General features: G+C 53.2%; 2 protein-coding genes across 5 annotated transcripts in view; one reads left to right on the forward strand and one right to left on the reverse strand.

The window, feature by feature from the left end:
• Uhrf1 (ubiquitin like with PHD and ring finger domains 1) overlaps nt 1–11,349 on the reverse strand; it is a 29,081-nt gene extending 17,732 nt beyond the window's left edge. For 3 of the 4 annotated variants that reach the window (XM_042669930.1, XM_042669929.1, XM_042669926.1), the window contains exons 1-2: nt 11,271–11,349; nt 9,802–9,976 (exon numbers count right to left, since the gene is read on the reverse strand). In XM_042669930.1, the coding sequence (XP_042525864.1) occupies nt 9,802–9,954 (153 nt within the window). In that variant the 5' untranslated portion in view covers nt 9,955–9,976; nt 11,271–11,349. Of the gene's footprint in view, nt 1–9,801; nt 9,977–10,738; nt 10,818–11,270 lie in introns of those variants that run through there. The other variant, XM_042669927.1, reaches the window with a different exon arrangement.
• Nucleotides 11,350–15,691: 4,342 nt separating this feature from the next.
• Arrdc5 (arrestin domain containing 5) lies at nt 15,692–21,300 on the forward strand. The gene is made up of 3 exons (XM_042669905.1): nt 15,692–15,944; nt 16,660–16,865; nt 20,791–21,300. The coding sequence occupies exons 1-3, from the start codon at nt 15,692–15,694 to the stop codon at nt 21,298–21,300; spliced, it is 969 nt and encodes a 322-aa protein (XP_042525839.1).
• The last annotated feature ends 1,246 nt before the right edge of the window (nt 21,301–22,546 follow it).

A 22,546-nucleotide genomic window follows, 5' to 3' on the forward strand; every position in this document is an offset into this window, starting at 1 on the left:
GGTCGACACAGCTCTGCACCAGCAGAGGTGCCAGGGATGGAAGGAGGGGCCAAATCAACTCGCACATAAGTCACACACATCACACACCATCAGTCCCAAGAGGAGATCACCAATCCACCACCAGACAGACAGACAGACAGCACGGTCAGCCCCACACTGGGGCACCATGCTCCGACTCTACTACAGCATGGAGGGATACTGAGGACAACATGCTCGGTGACAAAAGTAGTCATGAAAGGCCCAAAATATTCTGGAAACATCCAGATGGGATGAATCCAGAGATGGAAGAAGGGAACGGGGGCAGAGGGCATAGAAGGGCTCAGAACTTCCTTGAGATGAGGTGTTCTAAAGGCTCACTGCAATGGTTTCACAGCTGTGAGTGGACCTAAGAACAATGGGGGAACTCGAGGCTCTGTGAACCCACAGTGGATGCCTGCAACACTCAGTAGGCATAGGCAAGAGGATTGCATGAGTGGGGTGCAGTATGGGCTGCGTACCCTAACAACAAAAAAAAAGCTGCTGGACGCCAGTGGCTCACACCTGTAACGCTAGCTACTCAGGAGGCTGAGATCTGAAGGTCCAGGTTCAAAGCCAGCCCAGGCAGAAAAGTCCCTGTGAGACTTTTATCTCCAATTAACCTCTCAAAAGCCAGAAGTGGCGCTGTGGCTCAAGAGGCTCAGGGACAGTACCCAAGTCCTGAGTTCATAACTGACAAGAAAGAAGAGGGAGAGAGAGGGAGACAGAGGGAGAGAGAAGGAGAGAGAGGGAGAAGGAGAGAGGGGGGGGGAGAGAGGAAAAGAAAGAAAGAAAGAAAGAAAGAAAGAAAGGGAAGGAAGGAAGGAAGGAAGGAAGGAAGGAAGGAAGGAAGGAAGGAAGGAAGGAAGGAAGGAAGGAAGGAAGGAAGGAAGGAAGGAAGGAAGAAGGAAAGACACCTAACCTGAAGGCAGGGAAAGGAGGAGGAAACTGAGGGAAAGCAAAGAAAGGGGTGACACTGAACCAAAAAACAAAGAAAAGAAAGACATACCTGACTTATGAAATGGTAACCTCTCTGTACAACATCTTAAAAATAAAACTATTAAAAAGAGAAAAAGCTGGGTGCTGCTGACCTGTGACTGACTGTAACCATAGTTACAAAGGAGGCTGAGAGCTGGGGATTGTGGTTCAAAGCCAGCCTGGGCCCATGAGACTCATCTCTAACTACCTAAAGCAGGAAATGGGAGCTGTGGCTCACAGTGGTAATGCACTCAGGACGCTGTGCCTAGGTCCTCAGTTCAGGCCCCAGGACCAGCACATAAAAAAGGGGGGGGAGGGGAACAGGGAAACAGCAGGGATAGGCTACACAGTGCAACTACAGCTAGAGAACATTCTGGAGAAGGTGGAACTCAGGAAAGACACAGAAGGATCTGGTTGCTAGGGAAGGAATGACGAACGGGGAGCCCAAGAGACCACTGTGCGATCCGCCCTGCTGGACACCTTGCCCACTCACATGACGCCCCCAGAATGGCTGCGGGACTGAAGGCTGTTTGGAGGGCATTGGGGTGCGAGCACTACCCCCGCACTTCTCAGTCTAAAACGCAGGAGTCTTCCTAGCCACTTTATAGAGATGCCACTGTCCCAGGCACAGGGAGAACTCAAAGGACGAGGTGCTCCAAGATGGTTCTGTGAGCACAGTGCGCCCCACTGGGTTGTTCTCAGGGTGTCCCTAGGGGAGCAGCACTGCCCGGGAACACCACCAGGTAGAGCTGCGGCCACACGTGCCCAAGGGTGGCACACAGCAGTCACGGTTACCCCTGCATGGCGCCTGTATCGCCACTGGAAGGGCAGGGTGGTAGAGGGCAGGCCCCACATCGGCAGACATGGTACCACCAGGAAGAAGCTATACTCTACCAAACACAGGGAGAATGGCCGTGGATCCGCCTCCACAGGAAGAGGAAGTGACACTTGGGGAGGGCAGGCGGCATCGCATCAAACCAGAATGACGGGACAGCAGAGCCTAACTGGGCTAGCCCACAAAGACTGCGGGGGAGAGGAGGTAGTGAAGCAAGAGGTGGCAGCTGCTAGGGACAGAGGGTGACAGCAGAGTCCTGACCCAGGCAGAGGGGGGCGTCCAGGACTGGGCCCAGCCCTGCAGGCTGCCCTGTTCCTCTCCCTCACCCTCTACATTCCTAGGACCACACTGGGGGCTGGGCCCTCAGCTGCCACCAAGGCCTTGGGGAGCCCAGGATGCCCCTGGCTGGGGAGCTTGCAGTCTACATGGAGGGGGCTGCTGGACTATGACTCTGAGGGAGGATATCTTACAAGCTGGCTGGGCTGCTTCCTGCAGAGGCCACTTCTGGAAGTTTCCAGAAAGGCCCACAGAGGGCAGGTACCAGCTTGTACAAGCAGCTGCCAGGGACAGAAATAAGGCCCCTCCCCCACTGTGCACAGGATCTCCTCTGCACAAGCGCAGACGTGTGTGTGCGTGCACGCATGCGCGCGCACGTGCGCGCTCTCTCTCACCTGGCCAAGACTAGCGCTAGTCAGTTACAGCCACTGAACCTTCATGTTTGGTTCCAAGAACTTAAATCCCCACCGGCAGTCAATGGTATTAATAAAAGCAACAGACAAAGCTGGCAAGACTGCCGCAGGTGTTTCTGTTGTTAAAAATTAAACATGGAGCTTGATTCATGCTTGTAATCCCAGCTACTCAGGAGACTGAGATCTGAGGATCACAATTCAAAGCTAGCCGGGACAAAGGAAAATCCACGAGCTCTCATCAGAAAAAGCTGGAAGTGGCCCTCCCTGTGGCTCAAGAGGTAGAGTGCTAACCTTGAACAAAAACAGCTCAGCTCAGGGACAGCGCCCAGCCGCAGGCTGGTGGAGGGAGGGGAGGATGATATGTACTCATTACCAGATTTATGTAACTATAACCTCTCTGTTCATCACCTTTACAATTAAAAAAAAAGCAGGAAGAGTGTAATGCATGGACACTGCACTATCAGATGACTTAGGGAACTGTAACCCCTTTGTATAACTACATAGTATAATTAAGAAAAGTCCAAACACAGGAGGTTGAGATCTGAGGACGGCGGTTCAAAGCCAGCCCGGGCAAGAAAATCCGTGAGACTTATCTCCAATGAATCACTCAGAAAACCGGAAGTGGCGCTGTGGCTCAAGTGGTAGAGCGCTCGCCTTGAGCTGAAGAGCTGAGGGACAGCGCCCAGGCCCAGAGTTCACGTTCACGCCCCACGACCGACAAAAAAGAAAAAGATGAAAGACAGAAGATAGACCACGGAAGGATGGCGGGAGCCCCAGGACAACCAGACAGGGTGCAGCCAAGGTTATACAGAGGGCTACAGACAAGGACCACTGGGAAGGAAAAGCAAGCTGGTGCGTGCGGCCGAGGCGGAGGCGCGCCCCGCCCTGCTGGCGGGAGGAGGAAAAGCAACAGGGATCGCGAGAACTGGAAGATCGCGAGAAAAGAGAGGCCTGGGAAATTGAGTGTGACCTGGCCGTGATGTTGCTGGGACCGCTGACGTCACCAACAGGGACGCTGGCAGCAGGAAGGCGCATGCGTGCGGGAAGTCAGGCGCCAGGGCCGGGGCCGTGCGCACGTAGCGCATGGGCCGCATGGTCCCATTCTTAGGCCATTTTCTCGTCCACCGGGAACGCTTAGGCCAGGCGTACAGCCGGGGCGCCTGGCAGTCCGTGCATGGCCTGGCTGCAGGGTGCCTGGGCGGTGACTGGCCGGCGGGGCCCAGCAGGCCTCTGGAGAGGCTGCGGGCGGCCACGCAGGCGTGATCGCTGGCAGTGACAGCGGCCTTCGCCCCGTCCAGACATCCCAGGGCACCCCACCAGCAGGGACACGCCTTACATCCCACTTAGAAGTAATTTAAGAAAAGCCAGGCGCTGGTGGCTCACGCCTGTCATCCTAGCTACTCAGGAGGCTGAGATCTGAGGATCTTTGCCGGGCAGGCAAAGACCATGAGACTCTCATCTCCGAAGAACCACCAGAAAACCAGAACTAGCGCTACGGCTCAAGTGGTTGAGTGCTCCCCTTGAACACAAAGAGCTGAGAGACAGCGCTCAGGCCCTGATTTCAAGCCCCAGGACAAAAGAAAAAAAAAAGTCCTTTAAGAAAAGCCAGGAACTGATGGCTCATCTGTGTAACTGCTCAGAAGACTTAAGCTCTGGAAGATCAGGGTTAAAAGCCAGCCTGAGGCAGAAAAGTCTGCAAGATTCTATCTCCAAAACAACCAGAAAAAAGCCAGACTGGAGGCATGGTTCCTCATCCCAAGTGGTAAGGTGCTAGCCATGAATGGAAAATATTGAGTGCTCAAGACTCTGTATCCCAGCCTCAGTACTGGCATCAAAAAAAAAAAAAGTGCAAGCTCCCATGCCTGCCGTCTACCTATGTCTTCTTCTAGAAGACCTTAGAGGCAACCATGCGCAATCTCCAGCTGGCTCCGGGCAGAGGGTTCTAAGACAGCCATCAGTGGTAATGGCGGAAGGGTATTCCTCAGCACTAGAATGTGTGCTCTCCACTGGCCCAGCCCAGCCAGGCACTCCAGCAGAATCCAGATGTGCAGGCAGACAAGACATCCAGCTGGATGGGCACATGGAGAAAAGGGAACCCCCAGGAAGAAGGGCCAGACAGCCAGCATGACACCAGGGAGGGCAGGCTTGGGACTCAAAAGAACAGATGAGCAGTGACAAGTAGGCCTGACCCAGCCACTGCTGGGGCTTGGCCCTAGAGCAGCATCAGGAGGCTGGTGGGGTCAGAATGCCTGGCACAATGACAGCAGCATGCCTGCTCGTGAGGGGACAGGCGTGACATGGCACACAGGCAGCCCAGGGCATTCCACCCAACCATGTCTAATATCAACAACCAACCAATCCCAACCAACAGTTCTGGGGTACCCTCAATCATTGTGGAGGTGTAAAAGGGTCCTAGGGCCGTAGTAGTTTGAGAGCCTTTCTGGCATACACTTTGGGATCTATTCTAGCACATTCCAGAGCCCACTGATGCTGCCAGAAAAGCTGGGTCCACCAACTTAAGCTGGCTGGAAACTGGCTGCACAATTCTGACTGTTCTTAAAAGGCTTTCTAGCTGGGCACTATCAACTTACACCAGTAATTCCCAGGAGGCTGAGATCTGAGGATCATATGGCTCAAAGCTAGTCCAGGCAGAAAAAGTCTGTGAGACTTTTATTGCCAATAAACTAGCAAAAAAGCCAGAAGTAACTCCAGTAGGAAAGCACTAGCCTTGAGCACAAAAGCCTGGAGTTTAAGCCTCAAAACCTGTACATACCTGTACAACTGTGTGTACGCGCACAAAGCTTTCTGCATCGTATTTTTGAGGTAGGGTCTCTATGTGTCATCCAGACTGGCCTTGCACACCTGGGCTCAAGTGACGCTCCTGTCCTGGCCAGGGTATGAAACAAATCTCACTGGCACAGAGCCATGTCCATTCATATGGTTCTAAACCACACTGGCAAGGGGCATCTGGTCAGCAGCAGACAACACAGGCCCACAAGGCCACCACTCACTATCACACAGCCCAGGAGGTATGCTGAGCCCTGGACGGGACTCAGGGGCTCCATGGTCCCATGGGAGTGGGCCTAGAAGCAAAGACCCTCCCTCACGGCTTCAGGACAACACATTGATCCCTGGGGAAGTTTCAGATCTGCCATCTGACCCACCCTCAAGGAAACAGGCCAAGCGAGAAGGTACTGGAACAAATCAGCCCAGCCAAGCCACAACCAGGACATGACTTTAAACACAACCATGGAAACAGACCTGGCCCAGGTTGATTGTCACCAACTGGGGTAACTGTACCTATGAGATGAGGGCTATGGCCCTGGCAGAGATAAGGACATGGAGTACATAGCATGATCTGACTTAGTCAGGAGGCAGACTGGAGGGTTGAGCCCGGCACACCCCATTACCTTGCCTGCTGCTCAGCGGGCTGCAATGGGGCCCATCCCATCTCAGTCCTGCCTGTAAGATGTGGAAACAAGTTAAAGAATCACTGGTCAACAACTCCGAAGATTCTATCACAGCTCAAAACAAGTTCACCGAGCCACTAATCACACCTGTTGTGGGCTGGGAATGTGGCTTAGTGGTAGAGTTCTTGCCTAACACACCTGTTGTGATTTTTGTATGCCAGTCCTGGGACTTGAACTCAGGGCCTGAGCACTGTCCCTGAGCTTTTGCACTCAAGGCTGGCACTTTATCACTTAAGCCACACCTCTACTTCCAGCAGTTAATTGTGGAAATGAAGCTTACAGATTTTCTTGCCCGAAACTGGCTTGAACCATGATCCTCAGATCTCAAACTCCTGAGTAGCTAGGATTACAGGCGTGAGCTGCTGGCACTGAGCCCTATTGCTTTTTTTTTTTTTTTTGGGGGGGGGGGGAGTGTCTGGTCGTGGGGCCTGAACTCTGAGTCTGGGCGCTGTCCCTCAGCTCTTCAGCTCAAGGCTAGCCCTCTACCACTTGAGCCACAGCGCCACTTCCGGCTTTTTTCTTTTTGCCTATGTGGTCCTGAGGAATCGAACCCAGGGCCTCAGGCATGCAAGGCAAGCGCTCTACCACTGAGCCACCTTCCCAGCCCCCTATTGCTTTTTTTTTTTTTTGCTTTTTTTGTCGGTCAGTCATGAGGCTTGAAATCAGGGCCCAGACACTGTCCCTGAGCTCTTCAGCCTCAAGGCTAGCACTCTACCACTTGAGCCACAGTACCATTTCTGGTTTTCTGAGTGGTTTATTGGAGATGAGAGTCTCATGGACTTTCCTGCCCAGGCTGGCTTTGAACCATGATCTTCAGATCTCAGCCTCCTAAGTAGCTAGGATTACAGGAGTGAGTCACTGGCACCCAGCCCCATATTGCCTTTTTTTTTTTTTTTTTGGTCATGGGGCTTGAACTTTGGGCCTGGTTGCGGTCTGTCCCTGAGCATTTCCGCTAAAGGCTAGCACTCTACCACTTGAACCACAACGTCACTTCTGGTTTTCTGGTGGTTTACTGGAGTAAGAGTCTCATGGACTTTTCCTTCTCTGGCTGGCTTTGAACCATGATCCTCAATCTCAGCTCTTCCCCCCCCTCCAACCTCCCCCCTAGCAGTTTGGATTACACAGGCATGAGCCACAGCCGCCTGGCTTCCTATTGCTATTTTTTTCCTAAGGGTAGTTATAAAACAAAACAAAGCCAGCTGCCAGATCCCTCCAGCCTGGGTTGAGACTGGGTAGGAAGCAGAAGTCCTTCCCTCCCTACTGCCAGCTCACTGAGCTCACTAATTAACAGCGATAATCACCATACTATTCAGTCCAAAAGAGACCAGAGACCACTATGGCTCCACTTTGAAGCAGACATGCTGTGTTCCACTTTATATAAAGCTTCATTTCACCTCAATGGAGGAGACCTTTGGACTTCAGGACCATGTTTCTTTCAAAAGATAAATAAATAAATAGCCATGAATACTCTCTAGAACTTTCTGTTTAAGAACAGCCTAGCCTGGTGCCAGTGGCTCATGCCTGTAATCCTAGCTACTCAGAAGGCTAAGATCTGAGGATCGCAGTTCAAAGCCAGAAAACCGGAAGTGGCGCTGTGGCTCAAATGGTAGAGCACCAGCTTTGAGCTGAAGAGCTAAGGGACAGCTCTCAGGCCCAGAGTTCAAGCCCCACAACTGACAAAAAAAAAAAAAAACAGCTTATTGGTAACTCTAATGCAAGTGTGAGTCAGGCTGACTTCCAACATTATCAGCTGGCTCTAGGCAGACTTCCGGCCTGCTGTGTTCCTGTCCCCTCCCTCCTGTCACCCAGCACCTCCTCCTGGCTGCTACCTGGGGAAATTGCATGACTCACTAACCCACTGGGCTCCTCTCCCTTCCCGGAAACCGGAAGCAAACACTTTCCCTTACAGAGCTGAGGTTCAGGACAGCCCTGGGAGGGGCTGAACTCAGAGAAACATAGCACTGCCTGCCTTGGACATCTAAGTTCCAGGTTCGAATCCAGACCAGGCTAGGGTAGTGTTCCACCCCAGGGACAGGACAGGTTTCCCTGGGCTTTCATCCTGGGATGAAAAGCACAAAGAAGGCCTGGCCGTGTGGAACACAGCTTACCCTGGAATTATGGCCTGACAAGCTGACAGATTTGAGGCAGACACTTCTGTCCAGGTCTGATCTTACATTGTGAATGAAGGGAGGCAGGTCAGCATAGGTGTGGACACATGTGTAACTTCCAAAGTGCTCAACTTACACTTCCCTTTATACATCTATCCAAGCCAGCTAACCGATGAGCTCGCTAGACAGCTGAGAAGTGAGAACAATGTCCTCAATGCACCTGGAAATGCATTCACAACATAAGATGGCCTGATGGCTGGACCAAGGACTGGCATCTTGGGAGAGACCTGAGGATCCTGGTTCAAGGCCAGCCCAGATCGGAAAGTCTATGAGACACTTACCTCCAGTAAATCACAAATGAGCCAGAATGGAGGTGTGGCTCAAGTGGCAGAGCGCTAGCCTTAAGTGAAAAAACTAATGGTTCAGGGCCAGGCCCTGAGCTCAAGCCCCAGTAAGGGGATGGGGGGGGACATGGAGGGGGACACACATGCATATACTTGAGACCATGCTGAAGTAACAGCCTGTGTGGCCAAACAAGATCCATTTGGGAGCCATGAAAAGCAGTTAGGGTGAGAGGAAGGAGAAAAGAGGAAAGTTGGCCCCCAGCAACTGGGCTGGGTCGTGGCGCCTCTGTCCTTGGCCCGCACGTGGCTGTTTTCTCAGGCTCTAGGCCCTGGGTCCTCCCAAGGCAGGCAGGCAGGCAGGAGGCAGGCAGGGGGAGAGGCTTAGCTGGGAATCCTGAGCCCTTCAAGTCATCCAGTGTCTTGTGGGAAGGCAGCCTGAAGGTCTCCCAACAAATTAATCACCACAGCTCATGGGAGTTGGCGCGCAGGGGCCTCCGGGGCCCCACGCAGCCAGGCCGGCGCAGTGCCGGTTTTCCAACCTAGACAGCAGGTGGCAGCAGTGCCCAGCTCGACAACAAAGTCGGGCACAGGCACACTCGGCTGGCGACTTTTTAAATCCAGTTAGAGGGCTCCTGACCTCCTAGCTGGAATCCACGGCTGACGACAGCTCCCAGGACCCACACCTCCACCACCCTCAGGAACCCCACTCCCAGAATGCACCACTGTCCCCCAAGACACCAACCAAAGGGGAGAGAGCCCCCAGTACTGACAATACCACGTCCCAAACGTGAGTTAGCTCTTCTGCCAAGATGGCGAGCCCAGAAAGAAGGCAAGGAGCAATTGCTAGCGCAGAAATTCCCCCCCTCAGACATCCAGTGAGCTCGTCCAAATGCCTAAAAAGGGTCTGAACCTAACTGGGGGCAAGCTGTGAGCTATCAGGATGTGTTTAATAGGAAAAACCTGGTCTCTCCCAACCTAATTGCTTGATGATTCTTCGCTCTTCTTGGGAATTCTTCAGCTCTCAGTGGGCCACCTCCTATCTCTTTCCCTAGAAATTATTTCAAGGGGAGCTAAAACAAAAAAAAAAATTATATAGCTGACTTTGAAAGCCCAGACTCGACTATAGAGTGGCAGCTGCCCGGCTAATGTGTCCATGTACAAGTCTGGCCTTTGTTCCTCTCTCTCAGGCATTTGAGGTTTCCGTAAGGGCTCCTTCCTTCCGGGAGACATGAAGCGGGACCGGACGAGAGGCGGCGGGGGGAGACGGTGTGCGTGTGGGTGGCTGCAGAGGCAGGCTGCCGGTGTACCAGGCAAGAACAAAGGTAGGACTATGGGGCGGGCAGCCTGCCCAGGGGGGCTTACCTGTTTACCCCGGTAAAAGAGCCTCTGCAGGCCAGGCTCCACGTGAAACAGGTCTTGGATCTTTCGCCGTAGTTCCTCGACCTTGGTGAGCCTGGACAGGGAGTCTATGGTGTGAGTCTCCTTCCCGTCCATGGTGCGAACCTGAACCCACATGGTTGCGGTTGCTAAAGGGGTTCTGGGGAGAGGGAGAAAGCAAGACCTGAGGTCAGTGTGGCCTACAACCACCAAGCCATGCCAGGGTATAGGGGTGAGCGAGGGGGGGTTGTGATGGCTTTTGTCCAGCCAGTGGACACTAGGTAACTTCCAGATCAACCTCCCCGGTCTCCTGGTCCCCATAATCCCACCAGATCTCACCCAGGGCCACTAAATGAGGGACTAAATGTTGCCGACCACCAGATCTTGAGGGTAAAAGGGGGAAATCTCAGACCTCCCAGGGAGAAAGAGGGTGTCAGACCACCCAGGACAGCCCACAGACTGTTCGAAGGTGGAAAAGTCCATCCAGGGTTTAAAAAAAAAGAAAAAAAGACTAAGGCCCTACACTGGGAGTGGACGCAGCTGCTCATTCATTCATTCGTTCATTCATTCCTCCCGGATTCTTATTTACAGAATTTTCCTCCCAAGTCTGGAACCGCCTGGAACTTCCTTCACAACTCCCAGAGCAACTCAACCAAGTACGACCGAGATAGTAGGGCACCCCCCCCAACATGCGACCCCCCAGCTCGAGCCCCAGGACGTCCTAAGGGACAGCGGGGGCCCCTCGACACCCCGTCCCGCCGGCGCGCGTGCGCCACTCCACCGGCCCCGCGGTGGCCATGGCAACCGGCCGCCCCAACCCGGCCACCCCCGCGCGCCCCTGGAGACTCCCCTCGAATCCCCCTAGCACTCTCCGAAGCCCCCGATGTCCTCCGACCCCCGACAGTCCCCCACAAACTCTCACCGGCCCGCGCGAGTCTCGCCAGCCACCCCACGCCCACCCCCAAGCGCGGGGTCCGACCGAGGGGCCCCGCTCGACAAGTTCCGCCCCCCTTCACTTCAGCCGCTGCTCTTATTGGCTGAGCCGGATCCGGACGCCCCGCCCTGCTCTCTTCCTATTGGTGGAGACACGCCCGGGGAAGTCAGGGCGCGCGAAATCAGGCCCGGGCGCGACAATTGAACTGCGGGGCTCCCCGCGCGCAGGCGCGGAGACTGACATCCTCCACCGCCCCCCCCCCCCCCCCCCCGCCTTCACCACCCGCCCGGCCCGCCGTGCGACCCCCCGCGCCGACCGCCCGACCCCCGCGTCCCTTGGAGGAAGTGGGGGAGGAACACCCCCCCTTCCCGGGAACCCGGACTCGGATGCACCCACGCCGGCTGCGCGTCCCCGTTCACGCGGGAAAGTTCTACAGAGCGTCCCGCTCGGAGCCGAGCACCGGGCCCGGGCTGGCACCGCTATCCCCGGCGTCCCGCACACACACACCCCGGCAGCTCACCCCTCTCCAAGCCGCCGCGACTTCCTGATCGTACCCCGGAGCACCCCGGTATGCCCGACGCTAACCAGCCCAGCTGCCAGCTGCTCTGATTTGTTTCCCGCGAAAACTCGGCATTTGGGAGCCGCGGGGGCCACGGGAGGCAGAGTCGGGGGGCGGGCTCCCGCCTCCTGATTGGCCATCGCAGTGGCGGGAAGCGAGAAAGGAGGTGGGGGCGCCCCCGCCTCCATCCACTCCACTCCCCCCACACCACCCCACCCCAGCTCCGCCCCGCAGGCCGCGGCCCCGCCCTGCGCCGCGCGCTCGGCCGGCCGCGTCCAGCGTGCCCGCAGCAGGCCTGGGTGGCAAGGCCTAGGCCCCCCTACCCCCGTGCATGCCCCGCAGGACCCCGAGGAGGGGGAACCCCAGAGTTGGAGACACTCCCCCCCACACCTCCAAACCTCCAGGATCCATTCCCGGAGCTCCCCACCCCTTCCCTGGACACACACACATTGATCCGCAGGACTGAAAAAGGCCGGAGCCAATGTCCAACAACATAGAAAACGTGAAGGACCGCCATCAGACTACCCTACACCCCACGGCTGGCCTGATCGCCCCCCAACCTACTCCCGCAGGGCCTGCCAGCTCTCTCCACCCTACCCACCCGCAGGCCTTGTTCTCTGGCGTTTTCCCGCCTCGCCTCATTTTCCCGCCTTCTCCGGGCTGTCCAGGCGGGCAGGGCCGCCCTGCCCCCTCCGCCGTGGCCTGGCCATTCTCTCTCTGGCAGGCACACAAGTGACCCAGGCCGGGCACCTTCAAAGTAATTGGACAGGGTGCTGAGGCTGAAGGGTAGGGGCGTTTGTGGTCTCAGGGAGGGTAAGTTCTCAGTCGAGACACAGGGAAGGAATAAACGAACAAATAGAGCAGATAATTTCAGATCCTTCTAGAGCGATGAAGACAGAAGGGGTAGGGAGGCAGGGGGCTGGGAGAGAGTTGATCCTGCCTGGGTAAGGCCTGGGCCTCTCTTTGGTAGATGACATTTGAGCTGAGATGACACTCTCAAGGACACGTGAGCAGGGCTGGGTGGTTTGTTGGGGACACCGGAAGGAAGGAAGGAGACCTTCTGCGCTAGGTCAGGCTGGGGGAGGGGAGGGGCAGGAGGACGGAAGGGAGGTGACACAGAGGACCTCTGAAGGCCACTGGAAGGACTTGGGTGTCTCCATCCCAAGTGGCAGGGAACCTAAAGACACTCCAAAGTGCCATTCCCCCCCCCCCCCCCACACACACACACACACACACTGAACTTTACAGAGTTTCTCGGGTTCCTTTTATCTTTCCAAGGCCGTTTCTGCCTCCACCAACTCTTACATACACACACACATACACACACAGAGGCAAGTCCTCAGCCCCTAAATGTGAGTGGAGTATATTCCACAGTAAAAGGGACTTTGTAAGAGTGATTAAAGGACGCCAGGGTGGGGAGATGGTCTCAGACGGTTCAGGTGGCCCTCACCACAAGGGCAATAGCAAGTTAGGAGGAGGCAGGAAGGTAAAAGTCAAGCAGGAAGGTGGAACCTGAGGAGTGAGAACAAATGAGACCACAGAGCTGGAAGACACAGCACTCCTTAACACCTTGATGGGGTTGGGGGGGGTTGGGTTTTTTTGGGTTTTTTTTTTGGTTGGTTGTGGGGCTTGAACTCTGGGCCTGGGCACTGTCCTTGCGCTCTTCAGCTCAAGGCAAGCGTTCTACCACGTGAGCCAAAGGGCACTTCCGGTTTTCTAGTGCTTTATTGGAGATAAGAGTCTCACTGTCTTTCCTACTGGGGCTGACTTTGAACTGTGATCCTCAGATCTCAGCCTCCTGAGTAGCTAGGATTACAGGCGTGAGCCACCGAGCTTCAGGCTGGTTGTTGTTGTTTTTAACCCCTAAGATTCATTTCCAATTATAGACCTACAGAACTGTTGGAAAAATGTAAGCCAGGTATGGTGGTACTCACCTGTAATCCCAGCACTGAGAAGGCTGAAGCGGAAGGATGATGAACTTGCCGTTAGTCTGGGTGACTTAGCAAGATTTTGCCTCCAAACAAACAAAACAAAAGATAATAGGCAGGAAGTTGGTGTCATTTATTACAACAGCCACAGGAAACTCATACCTTCTAACAGAAATTCAGAGGTGACTGGTAACTGTCTTCCAGGCTCAGTCAATGCCAATAAACGTAATTCTGAACTTTCAACCACTGGCCACACCACAGCTGTGAGCAAGAAACAGGTGTGCCCACCTGAGTTTTTCTGAAGAATTCAGCCCATAACTAGGAGTACAAATCACCTGTTTGTGCAAAAGCGAAACCTGGCTGAAGATTCAAAATTCCTCAGTTAACCATCACTCAGTTTAATCATTTAAAAGCCCAAGTAAGCCAGATGCCAATGGCTCATGCCTGTAAGCCCAGCTGCTCAGGAGGCTGAGAATTGAGGACTGAGGTTTGAAGCAAGCTCAGGCAGGAAAGTTTGTTATCTCCAGTTAACTGCCTAGAAGCTAGACGTGGAGCTGTGGCTTAAGTGGTAGAGGGTTGGCTTAAGTGGTCAAAAGCTGGCTTGAGTGAAAAAGCTTAAGGATGGTAACCAGGCCCTGAGTTCAAGCCCCCATACTAGCGCAAAAACAAGAAGGAAAGAAAAAAAAGGAGAAATAAAGAGATAGAGGAAGGAAGAAAGGAAAGAAGAGAAAGAAAGAGTTCCAAAGAAAGGAAGCAAGCAAGCTGGGCAAAGGTGGCTCACGCCTGTAACCTAGCTACTGGAGAAGCTGAGATCTGAGGATCATGATTCAAAGCCAGTGTAGGCACAAAACTCCCCATAAGACCCATGTCTAATGAACCACCAGCAAACTGGAAGTGGAGCTATGGCTCAAAGTGGCAAAGTGCTAGCCTTGAGCAAAAAAGCTCAGACCCTGACCGACTGAAAAAAAAGGAAGAAAAAAAGAAAGGAAGGAGAAACTATTTTAGGTACCTCAGAAAGAAGTTCACAAACCAGTTAGACAAGATGTTCAATAGCTACAAAAGCAATCAGTAAAATAAAAGTGAGACAAGGCAAAGACAATGAAGTCTGTCAGTTTCCAGAAGAGTCCTGCTGACATCTTTGTGGCTTATCATGTCCCTCCTGCCCAGGTACTGGCCCACATGCAACAAGAACAGAGAAAAAAAAAAATCAGGACTATCTCCTAGGGAACAAAGCCCTTAATTTCCCTTTCACAGAATAGATCCTCTAAGATCATTAAGTCATTCAAAAACACTTTTATTGACACCACCACCTTTGTTAGACTCAGACCTGCATTGTACAGATATGGCTGAGCCCCAAAGCTTGTTGACACAAGGTTTGACCATGGAGGGACTTCCCAGCCCACAGAAGAGTGGTAGAGATGGGGTCAATACTGGTAGAGATGGGGTCACAAGAAAGGACTGGAGCTCAGTTCACTCACAAGATCCTCTGCGCCACAACCCCAGTACATATTAAGTGCTTGTTCCAATCCTGGTTCTCTACCTGTAATTTTCTCTTTTTTTTGGGGGGGGGGAGGGGGTCCAGTCGTGTGGCCTGAACTCTGGGCCTGGGCGCTGTCCCTCAGCTCTTCAGCTCAAGGCTAGCGCTCTACCACTTGAGCCACAGCGCCACTTCTGGTGTTCTAGTGATTTATTAGAGATAAGAGTCTCACGGCATGAGGCCCTGGGTTCGATTCCTCAGTACCACATAAGCAGAAAAAGCTAGAAGTGGTGCTGTGGTTCAAGTCTCACAGACTTTCCTGCCCAGGCTGGCTTTGAACCACAATCCTTAGATCTCAGCCTCCTGAGTAGCTAGGATGACAGGCGTGAGCCATCGGCGCCTGGCCCCAGTTTAAAGTTTTATCAGGAAAATAGTTCCCTACATGTAACACCAAACAAAGCGATACACATGTCATGGGGGGGCTATCTTACGTGTGTGTGCATGTATGTGTGATGTGTGTGTGCGCAAGTGCACATGTAGGTGCGCCAATCTTCAGGCTTGAGTTTAGGCCTTAGGTGCTGTCCCTGAGCTATTTTTGCTCAAAGCTGGTGCTCTACCACTTAAGTCACAGCTCCACGTCTGGCTTTTTGCTGGTTAATTGAAGGTAAGAGTCTCATGGACTTCTCTTCAGAGCCAGTTTTGATTTTTTTTTGTAATTGTTATTTCTTAGGAAGAAGTAGTCAGGCCAACAAACATGTCAACAATGTGGCAGGCAGCCCCTCAACCTGCACCTTATCTCCAGCACGTGGCAGGGATGGGGCAGGGAGGTGGGGGTAGTCGAGTCTCCCTCCCCTTCTCGGAACCCTGTGTGGAGTGATGTCACAGAGACAAGGTGACCTCACCACAGGGCTGACCCCCCCCATCTCAGTGGCCTGGGGGGGGGGGGGGAGGATGTTTTCCCATCAGCCCAACCCCCCATGCCTGTGGTGAAGTCGATTGAGATACTACTGCCCAAGGATGCGGTCTATCTGGCCGGCTCCAGCATAGACGGGCAGGTGCTCCTAACCCTCAACAGTACCCTGGTGGACCCCATTGTGAAGGTGGAACTTGTGGGCAGGGGCTACGTGGAGTGGAACGAGGAGATCGGGGCGTCCCGGGATTATAGCAGAGATGTTATTTGCAATAATAAGGCAGATTATGTGCACAAGACCAAGACCTTCCACGTGGAAGGTAAGAAGTGGGGGGGAGGGGGTGGAAGGAGGGCTTGGCAAGCTGTAAAGAAAAATGAGCGGTAAGGGGCTGGGAAGGTGGCTCAGTGGTAGAGCGCTTGCCTTGCATGCCTGAGGCCCTGGGTTCGATTCCTCAGCACCACATAAGCAAAAAGAAAAAAGCCGGAAGTGGCGCTGTGGCTCAAGTGGTAGAGCACTAGCCTTGAGCTGAAGAGCTGAGGGACAGCGCCCAGGCCCAGAGTTCAGGCCCCACGACCGGACCCAAAAAAAAAAAAAAATGAGTGGGAAATCCACACAAACATGGGAGTCCTTCCCAGATGAGCAGGTCCCAGGTCAACCATGGGAAAGGGTGCTATAGACTGCCTTGATAGGGGGGGGGAGGGGGGAGAGGTGCCCAAAGAAATCTTTATTGCCAAGCGCTGGTACTCACACCTGTAATGCTAGCTACTAGAGAGGCTGAAATCTGAGGATCACAGTTCAAAGCCAGCCCAGGCAGGTAAGTTCATGAGACTCTTAGTTCCAATAAACCACCAGAAAACCAGAAGTGGGGCTGTGGCTCAAAGTGGTAGAATGCTAGCCTTGAGGGAAAAAAGCTCAAAGACAGAGCCCAGACCAGGAGTTCAAGCTCCCCCCCACCCCCACCCCCCCACACACACACAGAGGAGGGGAAGGCTGAGATCGGACTGCAAACCTGACGGCCTGTGTTTTGCTTACAGATAACTGGTTAAAGGCAGGGAGCCACACCTTTGACTTCCATTTGAACTTACCTCCCAGGCTTCCTTCCACCTTCTCCAGTAAAATCGGCCACGTCTTCTACTTCGTGCAAGCCTCCTGCACAGGCCGGGAGCACATCTTAGCTAAGAAGAGGGTCTATTTATTAGTTCAAGGGACTTCGGACCTCCGCCGACAAAGAGCAGTCCTGGTAAGGCCAGAGTAGATGGGGGATGGGGGTGGAGGGAGGGGAGGAGAGGGCCTGGAGGCAGTTCTTTTCTAGGCTTAGAGAAAGAAAGGTGGGTCAGGACAAGAAAGGTGGATTTGGTAGTGCCCCAGGCTGAGCCATTACACAAAAGATCAACTCTTTATTTTATTTCTTTCTTTATTTTTGTCTGTCGTGGAGTTTGGACTCTGGGTTGGGCGCTGTCCCTCAGCTCTTCTGCTCAAGGCTAGCACTCTGCCACTTAAGGCACAGCACCACTGCCGGCTCTTTCTGCTTATGTGGTGCTGAGGAATTGAACTTAGGGCCTCATGCATGCGAGGCAAGCACTCTACCACCAAGCCACCTTCCCAGCCCACAAAAGGTCAATGTTACCTGCAAAGGAACGTTTTGCAAAATGGAAGTGTAGGGGGCCTCATAGGGTGATACTTATAGCAAGATGCTAGTCTGGACAGTTGAGGCTGGAGTAGCTCCATTGTGCACCATCACTCCAAAAGTCAATCAGGGAAACTTTATTATTCACTTAACATTACTGGACATTTGAACTCAAGACCTTGCTCTTGCTAGCCAGCTGGTCTATCCAGTGAAGAGAAGGGAAGGGTACTTGGCTGACCAGAAGACATGGGGACATATCTGGGGCTCTCAAAACTAGGGAGTTCTTGCCTGGCGCTGGTGGCTCACGCCTGTCATCCTAGCTACTCAGGAGGCTGAGATCTGAGGATCGCCATTCAAAGCCAGCACAGGCAGGAAAGTCTATGACACATTTTGTCTCCAATTAACATCCAGAAAACTGGAAGTGGCGCTGTGGCTCAAACGGTAGAGCACTAGCCTTGAGCTGAAGAGCTGAGGGACAGCGCCCAGAGTTCAAGTTCCTCTACCAACCAAAAGCAAACAAACAAAAATAACTGGAAGTTCCTGGCTAAGGGGGAAGGGTGGTGTCAGGGACACTGCTCAGGCCCCCCACAGGGCCCAGGATGACTCTGAGACAATGACCCTACTCAGAGTCCACAGGACCTGGGCCTAGGGACCCTTTAGTAGGTCAAGGCCAAAAGAAATCCCCACAGGCCAGACACCAGTGGCTCATGCCTGTAACCTCTGCTGCTTAGAAAGCTGAGATCTGAGGATCGCAGTTCAAAGCCAACTCAGGTAGGAAAGGACATGAGACTCCAACTCAAAGTGGTAGAGCACTAGCCTTGAGCAAAATGGAGCACCTAGGCCCTGAGTTCAAGCCCTAGGACAGAGGCCAATGCCCTCTCAGGCCCAGGAACAGAAGGGGATGGAGGGGGTGGCCCCAGACCTAGGAGAAGGCCTGACAGAGTCGCCCCTCGCTCGTCCCCTGAGCTGCTCTGTGCCGTTTCCAGGGGCTGGGCACAGAGATGGAAGCTGGGGTGGGAGAGGGGTGAGGAATGGGATGACAAAGACATAGAGATAGATAGCTGGTATTGGCTTTTCCAGGTCAGAGTTCGAATCCCACTGCCCCAGCTGTCTGTAGGCTTGGACCTCTGCTGCCTGCCCCGCATTTCATCTTCCCATCTAGGAAATTACCAATGAACGGTCCGGGATGCCCCTCCAGAACCCAGTCCCTGCGCTATGGTGCTTCCCAGCCTCAAAGCGCTTGCCTGCCATCATGGAGGAGGCCCAGACATCCACCCCCCCCCACCACTGCAGGGAGGGAGAGAGGTAGAGGGGGACAGTGACTTGTAAATCTGGGGTGTGTCTATCATTCCAACTAAAGATTGCAGGCCAGGCCAGGGCCCAGTGGTTCACGCCTGTAATCCTACTCAGGAGGCTGAGATCTGAGGATCCTTGTTCAAAGCCAGACAAGGCATGAGACTTTTTGTGTGTGTGTGTGAGTCCTGGGGTTTGAACTTAGGGCCTGGGCACTGTCCCTGAGTTTTTGCTTAAGGCTAGCACTCTACCAGTTGAGCCACTTCTGACCTTTTCTGTTTATGTGGTACTAAGAAATTGAACCCAGGGCTTTATGCATGCTAGGCAACCACTCCACCAGTAAGCCACATTCTCAGCCCCTGTGGGACTCTTACCTCCAATGAACTCCCAGAAAGCTGGAAGTGACCCTGTGGCTCAAAGTGGCAAGCACTAGCCTTGAGTGGCAAAGCTCAGGGGCAGTAACCAGGCTCTGAGTTCAAGCTCCAGGACTGATTTAAAAAAAAAAAAAAAATGATAGCCGGGCGCTGGTGGCTCACGCCTATAATCCTAGCTACTCAGGAGGCTGAGATCTGAGGATCGCGGTTCAAAGCCAGCCCGGGCAGGAGAGACCGTGAGACTCCTATCTCCAATAAACCACCAGAAAACCGGAAGTGGCGCTGTAGCTCAAGTGGTAGAGCGCTCGCCTTGAGCTGAAGAGCTGAGGGACAGCGCCCAGGCCCAGAGTTCAAGCCCCACGACCAACCAAAAAAAAAAAAAAAAAATGAGCCAGGCACTGATGGCTCAGGATGTGGAAATCTGAGGATCATGGTTCAAAGCCAGCCTGAGAAGAAAAAGTCTGTGACACTCTTATCTCCAATTAATCACCAGAAAACCAGGAGTGGCGCTGTGGCTCAAGTGGTAGAGCTCTCACCTTGAGCTGAAGAGCTGAGGGACAGGCCAAGAATTCAAGCCCACAACCAAAAAAAAAAAAAAAAAAAAGACATGCTATTACCATCTCTGTGCTGCAAAGATCATTTTTGTCCCCAGTGGTAAGGGTCAGTTTTCTAAGGGTGGAAGTTTCAGAAAGGGCCCTGAGCTCTGCAGGGTTCCAGCCTGCTCTCCCTGCTTCCTGGCTGACCATGGGCAGGACATGGCCTCTGTGCCCTAAGCCCCCATGAAATCAGAGAGGGTGTTCGGTGCTGGTGGCTCATGCTTGTAATCCTACCTACTCAGGTGGCTGAGATATGAGGATCGAGGCTCAAAGCCTGCACGGGCAGGAAAGCCTGTGAGACTCTTATCTCCAATAAACCACCAGAAAACCAGAACTGGTGTTGTGGCTCAAGTAGTAGAGTGCTAGCCTTGAGCTGAAGAGCTGAGGAACAGCGCCCAGGCCCAGAGTTCAAGCCCCATGACCGACAAAAAAGAAAAAGAGAAAGAAGGAAGGAAAGGAAGGAAGGAAGAAAGGAAGGAAGGGAAGGAAAAGAGGGATGGGAGCAGCAGTTGTGAGAGGTTCTGAGAGGAGGAGAAGAGGGAAGGAAGAAGGGGAGGAAAGAGGGGGAGGAGGGGAGAGGAAAGGTAGGGAAAGGGAAGGAAAGGAAGGAATGCACTTATCAAAACCTTTAGACCATGTCCTGGATCATTTCTGATGCCTAAACACAGCTGCGTATTCCAGATGCTCCTTATAATAGTTCTATGATATCAGAATGTGGAAAGAATATTAATGTTTGCCAGATGCTGATGTTCACGCCTGTCATCCTAGCTACTCAGGAGACTGCAATCTGAGGATCATGGTTCAAAGCCAGCCTGGGCAGGAAAGTCCGTGAGACTCTTATTTCCAATGAACTGGAAGTGGTGCTGTGGCTTAAATGGTAGAGCACTGGGCTTGAATGAAATAGCTCAGGGACAGCGCTTAGGCCCTGAGTTCAGATCCAAGACTGGCATGTGCTACAGGCTTCTGCACCACTTATTAAAACAGTTAATCTGAATTCAGGTTATAAGTGTGCACGTGTGCACACACACACACACACACAGAGGCAGGGCCCGCCTATGAGGTTCAAGCTAACCTAGGCATTGTCATCCTCCCGCCTCATTTCCCCCAGGGCCAGGATTGCAGGCATGCACTACCATGCACCATGCCAGACTAACTAAACTCTCAACTATGTCCTAATCCAAAAAAGGCTTGAGAAGTGGATCCTTTAGCCACAATCCCCCCCCAACACACACACACACACACACACACACACACGCGCGCACCTTTCTTTTCCAGAACCCCCTGATTGTGGAAGTGGAGAAGAAGATCTCCTACAACTGCTGCAGCCAGGGTACCATCTGCCTGCTGGTGCAGATGGACAAGGACACGTTCATCCCCGGCGAGAAGGTGGTCTTCACCACGGAGATCCACAATCAGACCAACAAGTGCATCAAGACTGTGGTCTTTGCTCTCTACGCGCATATGCAGTACCAGGGCTTCACGCCCTCGGCCGAACACCGCAGCCGCTCGGAGAGCAGCGAGCTCCTGCGCCAGGAAGCCAACACGCACATCACAGCCTTCAACACCACCAAGGTGGTCAGTACCTTCACCCTGCCACTCGTGCTGTCCCTCAGCAGTGATGCCCAACACCCCGAGATGATAGCCACACGCTATGAGCTCATGGTGACCATCCACCTGCCCTGGTCCCTCACGAACATTAAAGCCAAGGTCCCACTCACCATCATCAACTCCCCCTTGGATTCTACCAGCTACCAGGACTCCAAGAGCCAGGACCTCCTGAAATAAGTACCCAAACTTCTAAATATTAAAAGCTTATTCTCACTCTACCCAGTCGATCTCCTTGATGGGTGGAACTGGGGGGGGGGGAGTGTCATATCACCTCCCTAGCCCCCTCCCCCAAGGGTGAAGTCCCCATACATGAAGCCAGGCGTGGTGGCGCATGCCTGTAATCCTGGCAATTCAAGAGGTTGCAATCTGAGGATCATCACGATTCAAAGCCAGCCCCAAACTTTGTGAGTGTGTGTGTGTGTGTGTGTGTGTGTGTGTGTGTGTGTGTGTGTATCTTAGGACTTAAACTACTCAGGGCCTGGGCCCTGTCCCTGAGCTATTTTGCTCAAGGCTGGTGCTCTACCACTTGAGTCATAGTTCTACTTCTGGCTCTTTTAGATGGCTAATTGGAATTAAGGGTCTGTAGGTAGTCTAGCTTGGCCCAGAACTCAAGAAACGCCTGCCTCAGCCTCTCCTGTGCTGGGATTACATGTATAAACTACTAGACTCAGCTCTAGAAATTATCTGTATTATTTACCTGCAATGTGAGTTTAACAGATTACCCTGAGTTTGTTTTTTTTTGTTTGTTTTGTCTTTTGGGGCCCAGTCGTGGGGCCTGAACTCTGGGCCTGGGTGCTGTCCCTCAGCTCTTCAGCTCAAGGCTAGCGCTCTACCACTTGAGCCGCAGTGCCACTTCTGGCTTTTTTCTTTTTGCTTATGTGATGCTGAGGAATCAAACTTAGGGCCTCACGCCTGTAAGGCAAGCGCTCTACCACTGAGCCACCTTCCCAGCCCTACTCTGAGTTTTAACTGTATTTTTATTTTTATTTTTTAGGCTTGAACTCAGGGCCTGGGCACTGTCCCCAAACTGCTTTTGCTCAAGGCTGGCACTCTACCCCTTCAGCTGCAGGGCCACTTGCAGCTTTTTCTCTGTATGTGGTACTAAGGAATTGAACCCAGGGCTTCATGCATGCAAGGCAAACACTCTACTACTAAGCCACATTCCTGGGCCTGTATTATTTTGTTCATCCCAGCCCCGTCCTGAATTATAGGTAGCGATTCCATTCCTAGATGAACTGAAAGATTCTTGGCATAAACCAGGTGACCTGAACCCCAGCCTTAAAATCCTCTATTGGTCCCAGGACCCTCGGAATAAAACCCAAAAGGCTGAAGTCGGCCTGCAAGATCCCAGCAGCCTGAGTGTGGGTCTTGGCTTCTCTCCTGAGGGTGGGGGTGAGGGTCAGGCATCTGCAACTGAGGCAAA

This window comes from Dipodomys spectabilis, unplaced genomic scaffold (genome assembly GCF_019054845.1).
Source record: "Dipodomys spectabilis isolate Male_0828 unplaced genomic scaffold, ASM1905484v1 ptg000511l, whole genome shotgun sequence".
NCBI classification, from domain to species: domain Eukaryota; kingdom Metazoa; phylum Chordata; class Mammalia; order Rodentia; family Heteromyidae; genus Dipodomys; species Dipodomys spectabilis.

What these genes read in the sequence shown, in the direction of transcription:
- Arrdc5 (XM_042669905.1), top strand. Translation starts at nt 15,692, where the DNA reads ATGCCTGTGGTGAAGTCGATTGAGATACTACTGCCCAAGGATGCGGTC. An exon ending in CAAGACCTTCCACGTGGAAG is followed by an intron (nt 15,945 to 16,659) that starts GTAAGAAGTGGG and finishes TTTTGCTTACAG; the next exon opens with ATAACTGGTTAAAGGCAGGG. An exon ending in GCCGACAAAGAGCAGTCCTG is followed by an intron (nt 16,866 to 20,790) that starts GTAAGGCCAGAG and finishes TTTCTTTTCCAG; the next exon opens with AACCCCCTGATTGTGGAAGT.